Source organism: Pseudophryne corroboree, chromosome 1 (genome assembly GCF_028390025.1).
Source record: "Pseudophryne corroboree isolate aPseCor3 chromosome 1, aPseCor3.hap2, whole genome shotgun sequence".
NCBI lineage: Eukaryota > Metazoa > Chordata > Amphibia > Anura > Myobatrachidae > Pseudophryne > Pseudophryne corroboree.
The window spans coordinates 175,617,751-175,635,707 of record NC_086444.1 but is presented as its reverse complement, the minus strand read 5'-3'; the positions used below and the strand labels follow the sequence as shown (position 1 = coordinate 175,635,707).

Sequence of the window (17,957 nt, the reverse complement as noted above, 5' to 3'; positions counted from 1 at the left end):
GATGTATTGCCTCCCGCAGCAAGAACAGCAGCGGCGGCACCAGTAGCAGCATCTCGCAAACGCCAACTCGTTCCTAGGCAGGCTATGCTTTGTATCACCGCTTTCCAGAAGAGGCACACAGCTGACAACCTCTTACGGAAACTGAGGAACATCATCGCAGAATGGCTTACCCCAATTGGACTCTCCTGGGGATTTGTGACATCGGACAACGCCACCAATATTGTGCGTGCATTACATCTGGGCAAATTCCAGCACGTCCCATGTTTTGCACATACATTGAATTTGGTGGTGCAGAATTATTTAAAAAACGACAGGGGCGTGCAAGAGATGCTGTCGGTGGCCCGAAGAATTGCGGGCCACTTTCGGCATTCAGCCACCGCGTGCCGAAGACTGGAGCACCAGCAAACAGTCCTGAACCTGCCCTGCCATCATCTGAAGCAAGAGGTGGTAACGAGGTGGAATTCAACCCTCTATATGCTTCAGAGGATGGAGGAGCAGCAAAAGGCCATTCAAGCCTATACATCTGCCTATGATATAGGCAAAGGAGGGGGAATACACCTGACTCAAGCGCAGTGGAGAATGATTTCAACGTTGTGCAAGTTCTGCAACCCTTTGAACTTGCCACACGTGAAGTCAGTTCAGACACTGCCAGCCTGAGTCAGGTCATTCCCCTCATCAGGCTTTTGCAGAAGAAGCTGGAGACATTGAAGGAGGAGCTAAAATAGAGCGATTCCGCTAGGCATGTGGGACTTGTGGATGGAGCCCTTCATTCGCTTAACCAGGATTCACGGGTGGTCAATCTGTTGAAATCAGAGCACTACATTTTGGCCACCGTGCTCGATCCTAGATTTAAAACCTACGTTGGATCTCTCTTTCCGGCAGACACAAGTCTGCAGAGGTTCAAAGACCTGCTGGTGAGAAAATTGTCAAGTCAAGCGGAACGTGACCCGTCAACAGCTCCTCCTTCACATTCTCCCGCAACTGGGGGTGCGAGGAAAAGGCTAAGAATTCCGAGCCCACCCGCTGGCGGTGATGCAGGGCAGTCTGGAGCGAGTGCTGACATCTGGTCCGGACTGAAGGACCTGCCAACTATTACTGACATGTCGTCTACTGTCACTGCATATGATTCTGTCACCATTGAAAGAATGGTGGAGGATTATATGAGTGACCGCATCCAAGTAGGCACGTCAGACAGTCCGTACGTATACTGGCAGGAAAAAGAGGCAATTTGGAGGCCCTTGCAGAAACTGGCTTTATTTTACCTAAGTTGCTCCCCCTCCAGTGTGTACTCCGAAAGTGTTTAGTGCAGCCGCTCACCTTGTCAGCAATCGGCGTACGAGGTTACTTCCACAAAATGTGGAGAAGATGATGTTCATCAAAATGAATTATAATCAATTCCTCCGTGGACACATTCACCAGCAGCAATTGCCTCCAGAAAGTACACAGGGACCTGAGATGGTGGATTCCAGTGGGGACGAATTAATAATCTGTGAGGAGGGGGATGTACACAGTGAAAGGGGTGAGGAATCGGACGATGAGGAGGAGGTGGACATCTTGCCTCTGTAGAGCCAGTTTGTGCAAGGAGAGATTGATTGCTTCTTTTTTGGTGGGGGCCCAAACCAACCAGTCATTTCAGTCACAGTCGTGTGGCAGACCCTGTCGCTGAAATGATGGGTTCGTTAAAGTGTGCATGTCCTGTTTATACAACATAAGGGTGGGTGGGAGGGCCCAAGGACAATTCCATCTTGCACCTCTTTTTTCTTTCATTTTTCTTTGCATCATGTGCTGTTTGGGGACTATTTTTTTGAAGTGCCATCCTGCCTGACACTGCAGTGCCACTCCTAGATGGGCCAGGTGTTTGTGTCGGCCACTTGGGTCGCTTAGCTTATGTCACAACTGAGGGTTTTGGCTGACAGGAGAAAGCCTCAGTTGTAGGGGCTGAGAGGAACTTAAACCGGGGAGGTTTAATCAGACCCCTGGACATGTAAGTGTTAAAAGGAAACCCGAAGGTGTGACCATGACAACCAGGTAAAAGTCAAAATAAAAGTTTATTAACAGACTCCGTGTTAACAAACAGCATTCAAGGTAAATAATGGAAATGATAAATAATATGATTCCTGGAGCAGTCTGACCATGAAATGGTTACACAGGACACTGGTAGGTAAGAACAGCTGTTACAGTCCTTAGATGGAATAACCTTACCAGGCCTGGCTGTAGTAGTGAAGATATCCAAGGAACATGCCAGTAGATGGAACAGATGAAGTTGGTAACTTGAATCAGCTGTTGTAATTGCTGGATGGAACCAGCCAGGTGGTAAGACACGGAGTGGATGCGGAATGGAATCAGCCAGATGATAAAGTCACTGAATGAATGCTGGGTGGAACCAGCCAGGTGATGAAACACGGAGTGAATATAGTAAGATGCTAGGGAGCGTGGAAACAGAGGAATTGAAGGATGATTACCGGTGGTAGTGGATACTGCTGGAAGCAGATGAAATAGCTGGAAGCTGGAAACTGGATCAGCCACGGAGGACTGCAGAGTCAGGCTGCACCGCAGGATGGTAGGCAGGTGCGGGTCTCTTTGGTGGATCCTGGAGACAGGAGCTGGAACCTGGAAACACAACCACAGGAGAGAGACTGGAACAAGGTATGACAAACAAAGCACTGACCATTTCCTGGCCCAGGCACAGGATACTTATACCTGCAGCAAGGTATTGGCTGGGCAATTATGCAGATTTCAAGGCAGTGGATTGGAGGAACTGAAGCATGTGATTAGATCCAACATGGCTGCGCCCATGTTAGAACTTGGAGGGAAAACTAGCTTGGGAAACCATGTGGAAACATAACTGTAATGGCGGCGCCGGCCACAGAGGACAGGAGACGCCAGACTGACAAATGTATGCTGAGACTCGTGGATGACAACGGAGGCCGCGGCAGGCATGGAACACCACACTGACAACCTGCACCTATAACACAGGAGCGGCGGCGGAGGCCGCGGAGAACGGGAGACGCCATGCAGGATTCAAACATGGCGCCGCTGTGACAGCATCTCAGCGTGACAGGAGGAATGTGCAGTATGTGGACACAGATGAGATCCGGCCTTGGAACGCTGAGCGAGCCTCAGGAGACATCTGAAAGGCAGGTAATCGACCAGATACCCGGATCGTGACAGCACCCCCCCCCCCTTTAGGAGTGGCCCCAGGACGCTTCTTAGGCTTTAGAGGAAACTTCGAGTGGAAATTCCGGACCAAGGCAGGAGCATGGACATCAGACGCATTGGTCCAAGAGCGTTCTTCAGGACCATAGCCCTTCCAGTCAATAAGATACTGCAACTGACCGTAACGGAAACGTGAGTCCAGAATCTTGGCCACCTCATACTCGATTCCTCGTTGAGTCTGAACTTTAGGAGTTGGAGGAAGTGCAGAATGAAACCGATTCAGGATCAGCGGTTTCAACAGGGAAACATGGAATGTCCTGGGTATTTTCAAGAAGGGAGGTAACTGGAGTCTGTGAGCAACAGGATTGATGACTTGTTCAATTTTAAAAGGACCGATGTAACGAGGAGCAAATTTCATGCTGGGAACTCTCAACCTCAAATTCTTCGTGGACAACCATACTCGATCACCCACCTTGAGAGCAGGAACCGCTCTACGCTTCCTATCGGCAAACTTCTTGTACCTAAGTGAGGCTTTAAGCAAGGCTGTGCGGACATTCTTCCAATTGTTTGAAAACTGACGCAAGGTGACATCCACTGCTGGAATAGAAGTTGCTTGAAGCGGTTGGAATTCTGGAACCTTAGGGTGAAATCCATAGTTGATGAAGATGAGGAATGGTATTGATTGTTGTGGCTAAACTCGGCCCAAGGAAGGAGTTGAACCCAGTCATCTTGGGAGGAAGACACATAAATGCGGAGGAAGGCCTCCAAGTCCTGATTCACCCTCTCGGTTTGACCATTGGTCTGATGATGGTAAGCTGTAGAAAACTTTAACTTGACTTGGAGGGCTTGACACAAACTTCGCCAAAATTTGGCTACAAATTGTACTCCACGATCGGAGATGATCTCTTCAGGAAGACCGTGAAGTCGGAAGATCTCTTGGATAAACACTTGGGCCAACTTGGAAGCTGACGGGAAACCAGTGAGGGGTATGAAATGTGCCATCTTGGTGAACCGGTCAACTACCACCCAGATGGTATTAAACTTATTGCATATAGGCAGATCTGTAACAAAGTCCATCGACAAATGGGTCCACGGTCGACTGGGAATAGATAATGGAACCAGTTGCCCCGCAGGAGACTGGCGGGGAACTTTGTGTTGGGCACACTTTGGGCAAGAGGCAATAAACTCCTTGACGTCCTTCTTCAGAGTCGGCCACCAGTAGGACCTAGAGATAAACTCGAGGGTTTTCTAAATGCCTCTATGTCCGGCAAAACGAGAAGCATGGGCCCAATGCATGAGCTTCTTCCTTAACATCGGCTTCACAAAACTTTTCCCTGGTGGGGGCGTAGAGTCCATCCCTACCGTGGAGAATGCCAACGGATTAATAATAGGATGCTTGTCTGAAGACTCTGACTCGTTTTCTTGCTCCCAAGAGCGGGAAAGGGCAACGGCCTTGCGATTCTGAGAGCCCGGACAGAACTGGAGTTTAAAGTCGAACCTGGAAAAGAAAAGTGCCCATCTGGCCTGACGGGGGTTAAGACATTGTGCGCCTTTCAGGTATAAAAGATTTTTGTGGTCGGTAAGTATCGTGATTGAATGAGAAGCTCCCTCCAACAGATATCTCCACTCCTCAAGAGCGAGCTTGATGGCTAGCAACTCCTGGTCGCCAATGGCATAGTTGCGCTCAGCTGGGGAGAACTTCCGGGAGAAGAAACTGCAGGGATGTAGATGGCCATCTTTAGCCCTCTGGGATAACACCGCTCCTACTCCAACGGAGGAGGCATCCACCTCTAAGATGAAAGTAGAGTCGGTGTCGGGCTGTTTCAGAACTGGTGCAGAGATGAAACGTTGTTTTAGAAGATGAAAAGCTTGCGTAGCTTCTTCAGACAACTTGGACGGGTTAGCACCCTTCTTGGTTAATGCAGTGATAGGCGCCACAATGGTGGAAAAGTCTCGTATGAACTTTCTGTAATAATTGGCGAACCCTAAGAACCTCTGGACCCCTTTGAGGGTTAAGGGTATCAGCCAATTCTGGATTGCTTGTAGTTTCTCAGGATCCATCTCTAGTCCGGAACCGGACACAATGTAACCTAGGAACGGAATGGATTTAACTTCAAAAACACATTTTTCCAATTTGCAATAGAGATGATTGACACGGAGACGGGACAGAACCTCCTTTACCCAGAAACAATGTTCCTCTAGATTATTGGCAAAGATGAGGATATCATCTAGATAAACCACGACATGGCGGTATAAGATGTCTCTGAAGATCTCATTCACAAAATGCTGGAAGACAGCTGGAGCGTTGCTCAATCCGAAGGGCATGACGAGGTACTCATAATGTCCATCACGGGTGTTAAAAGCAGTCTTCCACTCGTCACCCTCACGGATCTGGATGAGATTGTAGGCACCCCTCAAATCCAACTTTGTAAAGATGGTTGCTCCGCTGACTCTATCGAAGAGCTCTGTAATCAAAGGTAAAGGATACCGGTTCTTGACGGTAATGTCGTTCAGACCTCTGTAATCGATGCACGGTCGCAGACCACCGTCCTTCTTAAGGAAGAAGAAGCCTGCGCCAGCTTGAGAAGAAGAAGGTCGAATAAAACCTTTCACCAGGTTCTCTTTGATGTACTCCTCCATGGAGTGCGTCTCAGGCAGAGACAACGGGTAAGTTCGGCATCGAGGTGGAACCTTCCCTGGAATGAGATCAATTGGGCAGTCCCATTCTCTATGAGGAGGAAGGATATCAGCAGAAGCCTTACTGAACACGTCCGTGTAGTCTTGATATGGAGGAGGTGGAACATCAGACGACCTGGGGAAAGAAGAACAAACAGGAAGCACTTTGGACAAACAAGTCTTAGCACAGGAGGGACCCCATGCTAGTATTTGCGTAGTCGTCCAGTCAATCGACGGATTGTGGAGACGGAGCCATGGAAGGCCCAAAACCACTGGATGTGTGGCTCTTGGAATCACTAGGAAGGAAATAAATTCTGCATGAAGAACTCCCACTCTCAGACGAACTAGTAGAGTCCTTAGAGAAATAACTGCGTCGAAAATCTTGCTGCCATCTACTGCAGTTAAGGAGATGGACGAAGGAAGTCTCTCGGTGGGTAGGGACCACCGTTTAACATAAGCTTCGGTTATGAAATTCCCAGCTGCTCCGGAATCAAGGAGGGCAATGACGTTCCTGTAACGTTGAGCAATTTGGAGCGAGACTGGGAGATTACAATCATGAGGAGATGGAGAGGAGATCATTACTCCTAGCCGGCCCTCTCCTTGGCGAGCTAGGATTTGGAGTTTCCCGGACGTTTGGGACAGGCATTGATAATGTGAGACGGAGCTGCACAATAGAGACAGAGAGACTCAGAGAGACGTCTTCGGCGCTCAGCGGGAGATAGACGGGAACGGCCAATGTGCATGGGCTCATCCTTGGATGGAGACGGTTGACGAAGAGGAGGAGCAGAAGATTTTGGAGCAGACGATCTTCCTCGCTCGGTTGCTCTCTCTCTGAAACGTAGATCAACCTTCGTGCAAAGAGAAATTAGCTCATCCAACTTAGAGGGCAAGTCTCTGGTAGCTAACTCATCCTTGATGCGTTCTGATAAGCCATGCCAGAATGCAGCATACAGGGCCTCGTCGTTCCATGCCAGTTCGATGCCAGGATTTTGAACTGTATGAGATACTGTCCCACAGTACGTGTTCCCTGGCGTAAACGGAGAATCTCAGCTGAAGCAGAGGTTACCCAGCCTGGCTCGTCGAAGATGCGCCTGAATGTTGCCACAAAGTCCGTATAGGAGGACAGCAGGGGATCAGACCTCTCCCATAAAGGTGATGCCCAGTCAAGGGCTGAGCCGCTGAGAAGGGAAATGATATAGGCAATTTTAGTACGGTCGCTGGGGAAATTGCCAGGCTGAAGCTCAAAGTGGATTTCGCATTGGTTAAGAAATCCCCTGCAGAACCTTGGAGATCCCTCAAACTTTGCTGGCGTTGGGAGATGAAAACGTGGAATGGAAATGGGTAAGGTGGGTGGGGTTACAGCTGGTGTCACTGTAGTGGACGCACCGGACGTGCCAGGTCCACGGAGGGTCGTTTGAATCCCATCCAGCCGCGTAGAGAGATCCTGGAGACAGCGGATGATGTGGCCTTGTGCAGCCTCCTGATGTTCGAGTCTGGCTGCCAGTTCTTGCATCGGCCTAGCCGCTTGATCCTGGTCTCCGGCTGGATTCATATGGTCAGTGCTTACTGTCACAACTGAGGGTTTTGGCTGACAGGAGAAAGCCTCAGTTGTAGGGGCTGAGAGGAACTTAATCAGACCCCTGGACATGTAAGTGTTAAAAGGAAACCCGAAGGTGTGACCATGACAACCAGGTAAAAGTCAAAATAAAAGTTTATTAACAGACTCCGTGTAAACAAACAGCATTCAAGGTAAATAATGGAAATGATAAATAATATGATTCCTGGAGCACTCTGACCATGAAATGGTTACACAGGACACTGGTAGGTAAGAACAGCTGTTACAGTCCTTAGATGGAATAACCTTACCAGGCCTGGCTGTAGTAGTGAAGATATCCAAGGAACATGCCAGTAGATGGAACAGATGAAGTTGGTAACTTGAATCAGCTGTTGTTATTGCTGGATGGAACCAGCCAGGTGGTAAGACACGGAGTGGATGCGGAATGGAATCAGCCAGATGATAAAGTCACTGAATGAATGCTGGGTAGAACCAGCCAGGTGATGAAACACAGAGTGAATATAGTAAGATGCTAGGGAGCGTGGAAACAGAGGAATTGAAGGATGATTACCGGTGGTAGTGGATACTGCTGGAAGCAGATGAAATAGCTGGAAGCTGGAAACTGGATCAGCCACGGAGGACTGCAGAGTCAGGCTGCACCGCAGGATGGTAGGCAGGTGCGGGTCTCTTTGGTGGATCCTGGAGACAGGAGCTGGAACCTGGAAACACAACCACAGGAGAGAGACTGGAACAAGGTATGACAAACAAAGCACTGACCATTTCCTGGCCCAGGCACAGGATACTTATACCTGCAGCAATGCAGGTATTGGCTGGGCAATTATGCAGATTTCCAGGCAGTGGATTGGAGGAACTGAAGCATGTGATTAAATCCAACATGGCTGCGCCCATGTTAGAACTTGGAGGGAAAACTGGCTTGGGAAACCATGTGGAAACATAACTGTAATGGCGGCGCCGGCCACAGAGGACAGGAGACGCCAGACTGACAAATGTATGCTGAGACTCGTGGATGACAACGGAGGCCGCGGCAGGCATGGAACACCACACTGACAACCTGCACCTATAACACAGGAGCGGCGGCGGAGGCCGCGGAGAACGGGAGACGCCATGCAGGATTCAAACATGGCGCCGCTGTGACAGCATCTCAGCGTGACAGGAGGAATGTGCAGTAGGTGGACACAGATGAGATCCGGCCTTGGAACGCTGAGCGAGCCTCAGGAGACATCTGAAAGGCAGGTAATGGCGTCCAGATACCCGGATCGTGACAGCTTAGCCATCCAGCGACCTTGGTGTACCTCTTTTTTTCTTTGCATCATGTGCTGTTTGGGAACTATTTTTTAAATCTGCCATCCTGTCTGACACTGCAGTGCCACTCCTAGATGGCCCAGGTGTTTGTGTCGGCCACTCGGGTCACTTAGCTTAGTCACAACAGCTACCTCATTGCGCCTCTTTTTTTCTTTGCATCATGTTCTGTTTGGGGACTATTTTTTTGAAGTGCCACCCTGCCTGACACTGCAGTGCCACTCCTAGATGGGCCAGGTGTTTGTGTCGGCCACTTGTGTCGCTTAGCTTAGCCATCCAGCGACCTTGGTGCACCTCTTTTTTTCTTTGCATCATGTGCTGTTTGGGGACTATTTTTTAAATCTGCCATCCTGTCTGACACTGCAATGCCACTCCTAGATGGGCCAGGTGTTTGTGTCGGCCACTTGGGTCGCTTAGCTTAGTCATCCAGGACTAAAAATAATATTGTGAGGTGTGAGGTGTTCAGAATAGACTGAAAATGAGTGGTTATTGAGGTTAATAATACTATGGGATCAAAATGACCCCCAAATTCTATGATTTAAGCTGTTTTTGAGGGTTTTTTGTAAAAAAACACCCCCGAATCCGACAAAAAAAATTTCAAGGAGGTTTTGCCAAAACGCGTCCGAATCCAAAACACGGCCGCGGAACCGAATCCAAAACCCCAAAAATTTCCGGTGCACATCACTAGTATATACGCAATTTGGGGATCTAATACTGTAAAATATTTAATGAAATATTAATATATTATTGACTTGTGCAGAAGACACCCAACCCCCTTTCCCTTTATCTACTATTATTAAAAATACACTCAACTTATTGTGATAATTTAACTTGCTTCAACAGTAATTGGTAAACCGCTAATACAGATATTCATAACTTGATTTCGTCGTACGAGGAAGGAGGAGGACCAAGTGGACACATTGGTCTGGTAGGACGAGGACCAGGATGTGGACCAGGAGGACGCGTTGGGCCAGGACCAAGAGGACGCATCGGACCAAGAGGACGATCACCAGGAGAACGCTTCGGACTAGAAGGACGCATTGGACTAAGAAAAGGAGGACCAGGAGGACGCGTCGGACCAACAGGACGAGCACCGGGACGACGCGTCGGACCAAAACCAAAGGACGCGTCTGACAAGAAGGATTCATCAGACCAAGAGGACCAGGACCAGGAGGATGCATCGGACCAAGAGGACAAAGACCAGGAGGATGCGTTGGGCCAAGAGGCAAAGACCAGGAGGACGAGGACAAGGACGACGCGTCGGACCCAGAGAAGGAGGATGCTTTGGACCAAGAGGACGAGGATCATGCTTTGGACCAAGAGGACAAGTCGGACACAGGAGGACGTGCCGGACTAGGAGGATGCGTCAGACCGGTTGGGTGAGGACCAGGAGGACAGGTCAACCAGGAGGACCAGGAGGTGGACGAGGACACGTAGTATCAGGAGGACAAGGAACAGGAGTATGTGTCGGACCAAGAGGACGAGGTCCAGAAGTACGTGCCAGACGAAGATCAAAAGGACATGTAGGACAAGGAGGATGCGTTGGACAGGTAGGACGATGACCAGGAGGTGGACGAGGAGGATGCGTCGGCCCAGGAGGACAAGGACCATGAGGAAACATTGGACCAAAAGGACAAGGACACATCGGCCTAAGAGGACGATGACCAGGAGAAAGTGTCGGGCCAGGAGGACGCAACATACCAAGAGGATGAGGACAAGGAGGACGCTTTGGACCACGAGGAAGATGACCAGGAGGATGCATTGGACTCCGGTGAACATGTTGGATCGGTAGAACAAAGACCAGGAGGACGGGTCAGACCAAGAGGTTGAGGGCCAGGAGGATGCGTTGGTCGAGGACACGTCGGACCAAGAGGACACATCAAACCAAGAGGACAAGGACCAGGAGGACACGTCAGACCAAAAGGATGAGGACCAAGATGAAGCGTCAGACCAAAATAGACGAGGACCAGGAGGACGACGACCAAGAGTACGAGGACCAGGAGGACGCGTTGGACCAAGAGGACGAGGACGACACATCCGACCAAGAGGACAAGGACCAGGACGGCTCGACGGATCAACATGGCGAGGACCACAAGGATGCGTCGGACCAAGAGGACGAGGACCAGGAGATGAACGAGGAGGTCGCAACGGGCTAGGAGGACGCGTTGGGCCAGGAGGACATGTTGGACTAAGAGGACGATAACCAGGAGGAAGTGTCGGGCCAGGAGGACACATTGGACTAAGAGGACGATGACCAGGAGGAAGCGTCGGGCCAGGAGGACATGACGGACCAAGAGGATGAGGACAAGGAGGACGTGTTGTACCAAGAGGACGATGACCAAAAGGATGCATCAGACAAAGAGGATGAGGACCAGGAGGAAGCAACGGACTCTGGCGAATGCGTCAGTTCGGTAGGACGAGGACCAGGAGGACGGGTCGGCCCAACTGGTTGAGGGCCAGGAGGACGTATTGGTCCAGGAAGACGCGTTGGACCAAGAGGACGCGTTGGACCAAGAGGACGCGTCGGACCAAGAGGACGCGTCGGACCAAGAGGACGCGTCAAACCAAGAGGACAAGGACCAGGAGGATGTATCGGACCAAGAAAACAAGGAACAGGACGACGCGACAGACCAAAAGGTCGAGGACCAGGAGGTAGCGTCAGTCCAAAAAAGACGAGGACCAGGAGGATGACGACCAACAGTACGAGGACCAGGAGGACGCGTTGGAACAAGAGGACGAGGACCAGGACAAGGAGGACCAGGACGACTCGTCGGATCAACAGATTGAGGACCAGAAGGATGAGTACCAGGAGATGAACGAGGAGGATGCGTCGGTCCGAAAGAGACGAGGACCAGAAGGTAGCGTCGGGCCAGGGGGACACGTCGGACCAGGATGACAAGGACCAGGAGGACACATTGGACGAGGATGCGTCAGACCAGTAGGACACGTTGGACCAAGAGGACGTGTCCTCCTGAGTACAAGTACTAGGAGGACGTGTTGGACCAAGGAGAACGAGGACCAGGGCGACGCGTCGGACCAGGCGGACACGTCAGACAGGAAGGACATGACGAACCAAGAGGTGGAGGACCGGGTGGACGAATCGGACCAGGTAGACGCGAAGGACCAAGAGGACGCGAAGGACCAAGAGGACGAGGACCAGGAGATGAACGAGGACGACAAGTTGGGCCAGTAGGATGAGGACCAGGAGGACGCATCGGATCAACAGGGCGTGGACCAAGAGGACGCGTCGGACCAAAAGGATGAGGACCAGGTGGACGCGTTGGACAAAAAGGACGAGGACCAGGAGGACACGTTGGACCAAGAGGACCTACACGGACCAAGAGGATAAGGACCAGATGAACGAATGGGCTAGGCGAACGCGTCGGGCCAGTAGGACGAGGACCAAGAGGATGCGTCGGACCAAGAGGACACATTTGATGAGGATGTGTCAGATCTGTAGGACGCGTCGGACCAGAAGGATGCGTTCTCCTGAGGACGAGTACCAGAAAAATGCGTCCGAGCAAGAGAACGACGATCAGGAGGACGCGTCAGACAAGGCAGACAGGTAGGACACATCAGATCGGACTAAGAGGACAAGGACCAGGAGATGAACAAGGAGGACGCGTCGGGCAAGGAGGACGTGTCGGACCAAGAGGACAAGGACCAGGAGGTCACGTCGGACCAAAAGGACGTGTCGGACCAAGACCAGGAGGATGCATCAGACCAAGAGGACTAGGTCCAGGAGGACGTGTCTGACCAAGAGGCGAGGACCAGGAGGACGCAACGGACCAAGAGGACGAGGACCAGGAGGACGCATCGGATCAAAAGGACGAAGACCAGGAGGACCAAGGATGCATCGGAAGAGGAAGCATCAGACCAGGAGGACGTGTTGGACCAGGAGGATACATCGTACGAGGACCAAGAGAATGCATCAAACCAGGCACACGTGTCAGACCGGTAGGACGAGGCCCAGGAGGTGGACTAGGAGGACGCGTCTGACCAAGAAAACGAGGACCATGAAAACGCGTCGGACCAAGCCCAAGAGAATGAGGACCAGGAGTACACGTCACACCAAGAGGGCGAGGACCAGGAGGACGCGTCGGGTGAAGAGGACGAGGACCAGGAGGATGTGTCAGACCAAGAGGACGAAGACAAGGACGACGCATCAGACCAAGAAGACGAGGACCAGGAGGACATGTCGGCCAAGAGGACGAGGACCAGGAGGATGTGTTGGACCAGGAGGACGCGTCAAACCAAAAGGACGCGTCGAGCCAGAAGGACGAGTCGGACCAAGAGGATGAGTACACGGAGAACGCGTCAGACCAAGAGGACTAGGACCAGGAGGACGCGTTGGACCAGGCGGACATGTCAGACAGGAAGGACACATAGGACCAAGAGGACGAGGACTAGGAGGACGTGTCGGACCAAAAGGACGCATCGGACCAAGAGGAGGCGTCGGGCCAAGAGGACGAGGACCAGGAGGACGAGTCAGATCAACAGGGTGAGTACCAGAAGGACGCGTCGGACCAAGAAGACGAGCACCAGGAGGACGCGTCGGACCAAAAGGACGAGGACCAGGTGGACGCGTCGGTCCAAAAGGACGAGGACCAGAAGCTAGCGTCAGGACAGGAGGACGTGTCGGACCAAGATGACAAGGACCAGGAGGACACATTGAACAAGGATGCGTCAGAACAGTAGGACACGTTGGACCAAGAGGACGCGTCCTCCTGAGGATGAGTACTAGAAGGATGCGTCGGACCAAGAGAACGAGGACCAGGAGGATGCGTTGGACCAGGCGGACACGTCAGACTGGAAGGACACGTCGGACCAAGAGGTCGAGGACCAAGAGGACGTGTCGGACCAAGAATACGAAGACCAGGTGGACGCATCAGACCAAGAGAATGAGAACCAGGTGGACGCGTTGGACCAAGAGGACACAAAGGACCAAGTGGATGAGGACCAGGAGATGAACGAGGAGGAAACAACGGGCTAGGAGGACACGTCGGACCAAGACGATGCATTGGATCAACAGGGCGAGGACCAGAAGGACGCATCAGATCAACAGGGCAAGGACCAGAAGGACGCATCGGATCAACAAGACGAGCACCAGGACGACGCATCAGACCAAAAGGACGAGGACCAGGAGGACGAGGACAAGTAGGACGTGTCGGGTCAAGAGGATGAGGACCAGGAGATGAACAAGGACACGACGGGCTAGGAGAACACGTCAGGCTTGGAGGACGAGGACCAGGAGATTGCGTCGGACCTAGAGGACAAGGACGACACATTTGACGAGAATGCGTCAGATCTGTAGGACGCTTCCTCCTGAGGACGAGTACCAGAAGCACACGTCTGAGCAAGAGAACGAGGACCAGGAGGACGCGTCGGACAAGGCGGAAACGTCAGACAGGAAGGACACGTCGGACCAAGAGGATGTGTCAGACCAAGAGGACGAGGACTAAGAGGACGCGTCAGACCAAGAGGACGAAAACAAGGAGGACGCGTTGGACCAAGAGGACGAAAACAAGGAGGACGCGTTGGACCAAGAGGACGAAAACAAGGAGGACGCGTTGGACCCAAGAGGCCGCGTCGGACCAAGAGGCCGCGTCGGACCAAGAGGACGAAAACAAGGACTATGCGTCGGACCAAGAGGACGAAAACAAGGAGGACGCATTGGACCAAGAGGCCGCGTCGGACCAAGAAGATGAGGACCAGGAGGATGCGTCAGACCAAGAGGACAAGGACCAGGAGGACGCATCAGACCAAGAGGACGAAAACAAGGAGGACGTGTTGGACCAAGAGAACGAAAACAAGGAGGACACGTTGGACCAAGAGGCCGCGTCGGACCAAGAGGACAAAAACAAGGACTATGCGTCGGACCAAGAGGACAAAAACAAGGAGGACGCATTGGACCAAGAGGCCGCGTCGGACCAAGAAGATGAGGACCAGGAGGATGCGTCGGACGAAGAGGACGAAAACAAGGATGATGCGTTGGACCAAGAGGACGAAAACAAGGAGGACGCATTGGACCAAGAGGCCCCGTCGGACCAAGAAGAAGGGGACCAGGAGGACGCGTCGGACCAAGAGGACAAGGACCAAAAGTACACAGCGGAACAAGAGAACGAGGACCAGGAGGACGCGGACAAAAAGGATGCATCGAACCAAGAGGATGCGACGGACCAAAAAGGACGAGGACCAGTTGGACCAGGAGTACGCGTCACACCAAGAGGATGAGGACCTGGAGTACGCGTTGCACCAAGAGGATGAGTACTAGGAGGACACGTCAGATGAAGAGGATGAGGACCAGGAGGACGCGTCGGACCAAGAGGACCAGAAGGATGCATCGGACCAAGAAGACGCGTCGGACCAAGAGTATGAGGACCAGGAAGATGCATGGGACCAGGACGACACGTTGGACCAAGAGGATGAGGACCAGGAGGACGAGAACCAGGAGGATGCTCAGATTAGGTGGAGAAGGAGCAGGAGCACGCGTCGGACCAAGAAGACGAGTCGGACCAAGAGGACGAAGACCATGAGGATGCATTGGACCAAGAGGACGAGGACCAGGTGGATACGTCGGACCAAGAGGACGAGAACAAGTAGGACGCGTCGGACCAAGAGGACAAGGACCAAAAGAACGAGGACCAGGAGGACAGTCGGACCAAGAGGACGAGGACAAGGAGGGCGCATCGAACCAGGAGGATGCGACCGACCAAAAGGACGAGGACCAGGAGGATGCGTCGGACCAGGCGCACACGTCAGACAGGAAGGACACATCGGACCAAGAGGACGAGGACCAGGAGGATGCATCGGACCAAGAGTACGAAGACCAAGAGGACGCATAGGACCAAGAGAATGAGGACCAGGAGTACGCATCGGACCAAGAAGACGACGAAGACCAGTTGGACGCATCGGACCAAGAGAATGAGGACCAGGTGGACGCGTCAAAACAAGAGGATGAGGACCAGGAGGACGCATCGGACGTGGACCAGGAGATGAACGAGGACGCGACGGGATAGGAGGACACGTTGGGCCAGGAGGATGAAGACCAGGAGGACGAAGACCAGGAGGATGCGTCGGGCCAAGAGGACGAGGACCAGGACGACGCGTCGGATCAAAAGGGCGAGGACTAGAAGGATGCCTCGGACCAAGAGGATGACCACCAGGAGTTTGCGTCGGACTAAAAGGACGAGGACCAGGTGGACGCATCGGACCAAGAGGATGAGAACCAGGAGGAAGTGTCAGACCAAGAGGAAAAGGACCAGGAGGACGTGACAGACCAAGAGGATGAGAACCAGGAGGACGCAACAGACTAGGAGGACGAGTACCAGGAGGACACGTCGGACCAAGAGTACGAGGAGAAGGAGGACGCGGTCCAAGAGCACACGTCGGACCAAGAAGACGAGGTCCAGGAGGACGCGCCGGACCAAGAGGACAAGGACCAGAAGTACACGTCGAACCAAGAGGACGAGGACAAGGAGGATGCAACGGACCAAGAAGACGCATCGGACCAAGAGGACGAGGACTAGGATGACGCAACGGACCAAAAGGACGAGGACCAGGAGGATGCGTCAAACCAAGAGGACGAGGAGGATGCATCGGACCAAGACGACGAGGATCAGGAGGACGCGTCAGACCAAGTGGACGAGAAACAGGTGGACACGTCGAACCAAGAGGACGAGGACCAGTAGAACGCGTCGGACCAAGAGGACGAGGACACGTCGGACCAAGAGGATGAGGACAAGGAGGTGGACGAGGAGAACGCATCAGGCCAAGAGGATGCGTAGGACAAGGATGCGTCTGACCAGGCGGACACGTCGGACCAAGACTTCAAGGACGCATTGGACCAGGACTACAAAGAGGACATGAGAACGTGTTGGACCAGTTCGTATGAGGACTAGGAATACACCTCAGACCAGGAGGATGCGTCGGACCAGGAGGACGAGGAAGACGCGCTGGACCAGGAGGATGCGTCAAACCAAAAGGACGTGGCAGACCAAGAGGACGCGTCCTACCTGGAATGGCGTGTTGGACCAGGAGGACGCGTCGGATACGTTGAACAAGTGGAAGAGGCACAGGAGGATAAGTCAGAGAAAGTGAATGAGGACAAGGAGGAAGATTAGGAACAAGTGGACTCATTGCAAAAAAAGGACATGGAGGACTAGTCGGACCAGGAGGATGTATCGGGCCAAGAGTATGAGGAGGATGTGTCGGAAGAGAAGTACGAGGAGGATGTGTCGGACCACGAGGACATGAAGGAGACGTCGGACCAGGAATATGCGTCAGACTAGGAGGACGCATCGTACCAGAAAGACGCATCGTACCAGAAAGACGAGGACGTGTCGGACCAGGATGCGTCGAGCGAGGAGGGCGCGTTGGACCAGAAACACATCGTACCAGAAAGATGAGGACCAGGAGGACCCGTCGGACCAAGAGGACAAGGACCAAAAGAACGAGGACCAGGAGGACGCGTCGGACCAAGAGGACGAGGACAAGGAGGATGCATCAAACCAAGAGGATGCGACGGACCAAAAGGACGAGGACCAGGAGGACGCGTCGGACCAGGCTCACACGTCAGACAGGAAGGAAACGTCGGACCAAGAGGACGAGGACCAGGAGGATGCGTCGGACCAAGAACACAAAGACCAGGTGGACGCATCGGACCAAAAGAATAAGGACCAGGTGGACACGTTGGACCAAGAGCACGCATAGGACCAGGAGGACGCGTCGGACCAAGAAGACGAAGACCAGACGGACGCATCGGACCAAGAAAATGAGGACCAGGTGGACGAGTTGGAACAAGAGGACGAGGACCTGGAGGACGCATCGGACAAAGAGGACGTGCCGGACAAGAGATAAACGAGGAGGACGCGACGGGATAGGAGGACACGTTGGGCCAGGAGGACGAGGACCAGGAGGAGCGTCGGACCAAGAGGATGAGGACCAGGAGGACGTGTCGGATCAAAAGGACGAGGACCAGGAGGATGCGTTGGATCAAAAGGGCAAGGACTAGAAGGACGTGTCGAACCAAGAGGATGACCACCAGGAGTTTGCATCGGACCAGGAGGATGCGTCGGACCAAGAGAACGAGAACCAGAAGGAAGTGTCGGACCAACAGGAAAAGGACCAGGAGGACACAACGGACTAGGAGGATGAGTACCAGGAGGAAACGCCGGACCAAGAGAACAAGGTCCAGGAGGACGCGTCGGACGAAGAGGAAGAGGACCAGGAGGACGCGTCGGACCAAGAG

General features: G+C 52.7%; 2 protein-coding genes across 4 annotated transcripts in view; one reads left to right on the top strand and one right to left on the bottom strand.

Annotated features, from left to right (window-relative positions):
- The window catches only part of MSH3 (mutS homolog 3), a 534,775-nt gene that overhangs the window by 46,358 nt on the left and 470,460 nt on the right, over nt 1-17,957 (bottom strand). The window lies entirely within an intron of this gene.
- Nucleotides 12,187-16,830, top strand: LOC134932043 (myb-like protein X). Its single transcript, XM_063926065.1, has 7 exons — nt 12,187-12,272; nt 12,469-12,664; nt 13,452-13,655; nt 13,740-13,864; nt 14,038-14,917; nt 14,982-15,306; nt 16,622-16,830. The coding sequence occupies exons 1-7, from the start codon at nt 12,187-12,189 to the stop codon at nt 16,828-16,830; spliced, it is 2,025 nt and encodes a 674-aa protein (XP_063782135.1).

Excerpts from the sequence above, each read along its gene's own strand:
- LOC134932043 (XM_063926065.1), top strand. The coding sequence starts at position 12,187 with ATGCGTTCTCCTGAGGACGAGTACCAGAAAAATGCGTCCGAGCAAGAG. Across the intron at positions 12,665-13,451 it reads CAGGCACACGTGTCAGACCG|AAGGATGCGTCGGACCAAGA; the intron begins GTAGGACGAGGC and ends GATGAGTACTAG. Across the intron at positions 15,307-16,621 it reads GACCAAGAGGACGAGAACAA|ACCAGGAGGATGCGTCGGAC; the intron begins GTAGGACGCGTC and ends AATACACCTCAG.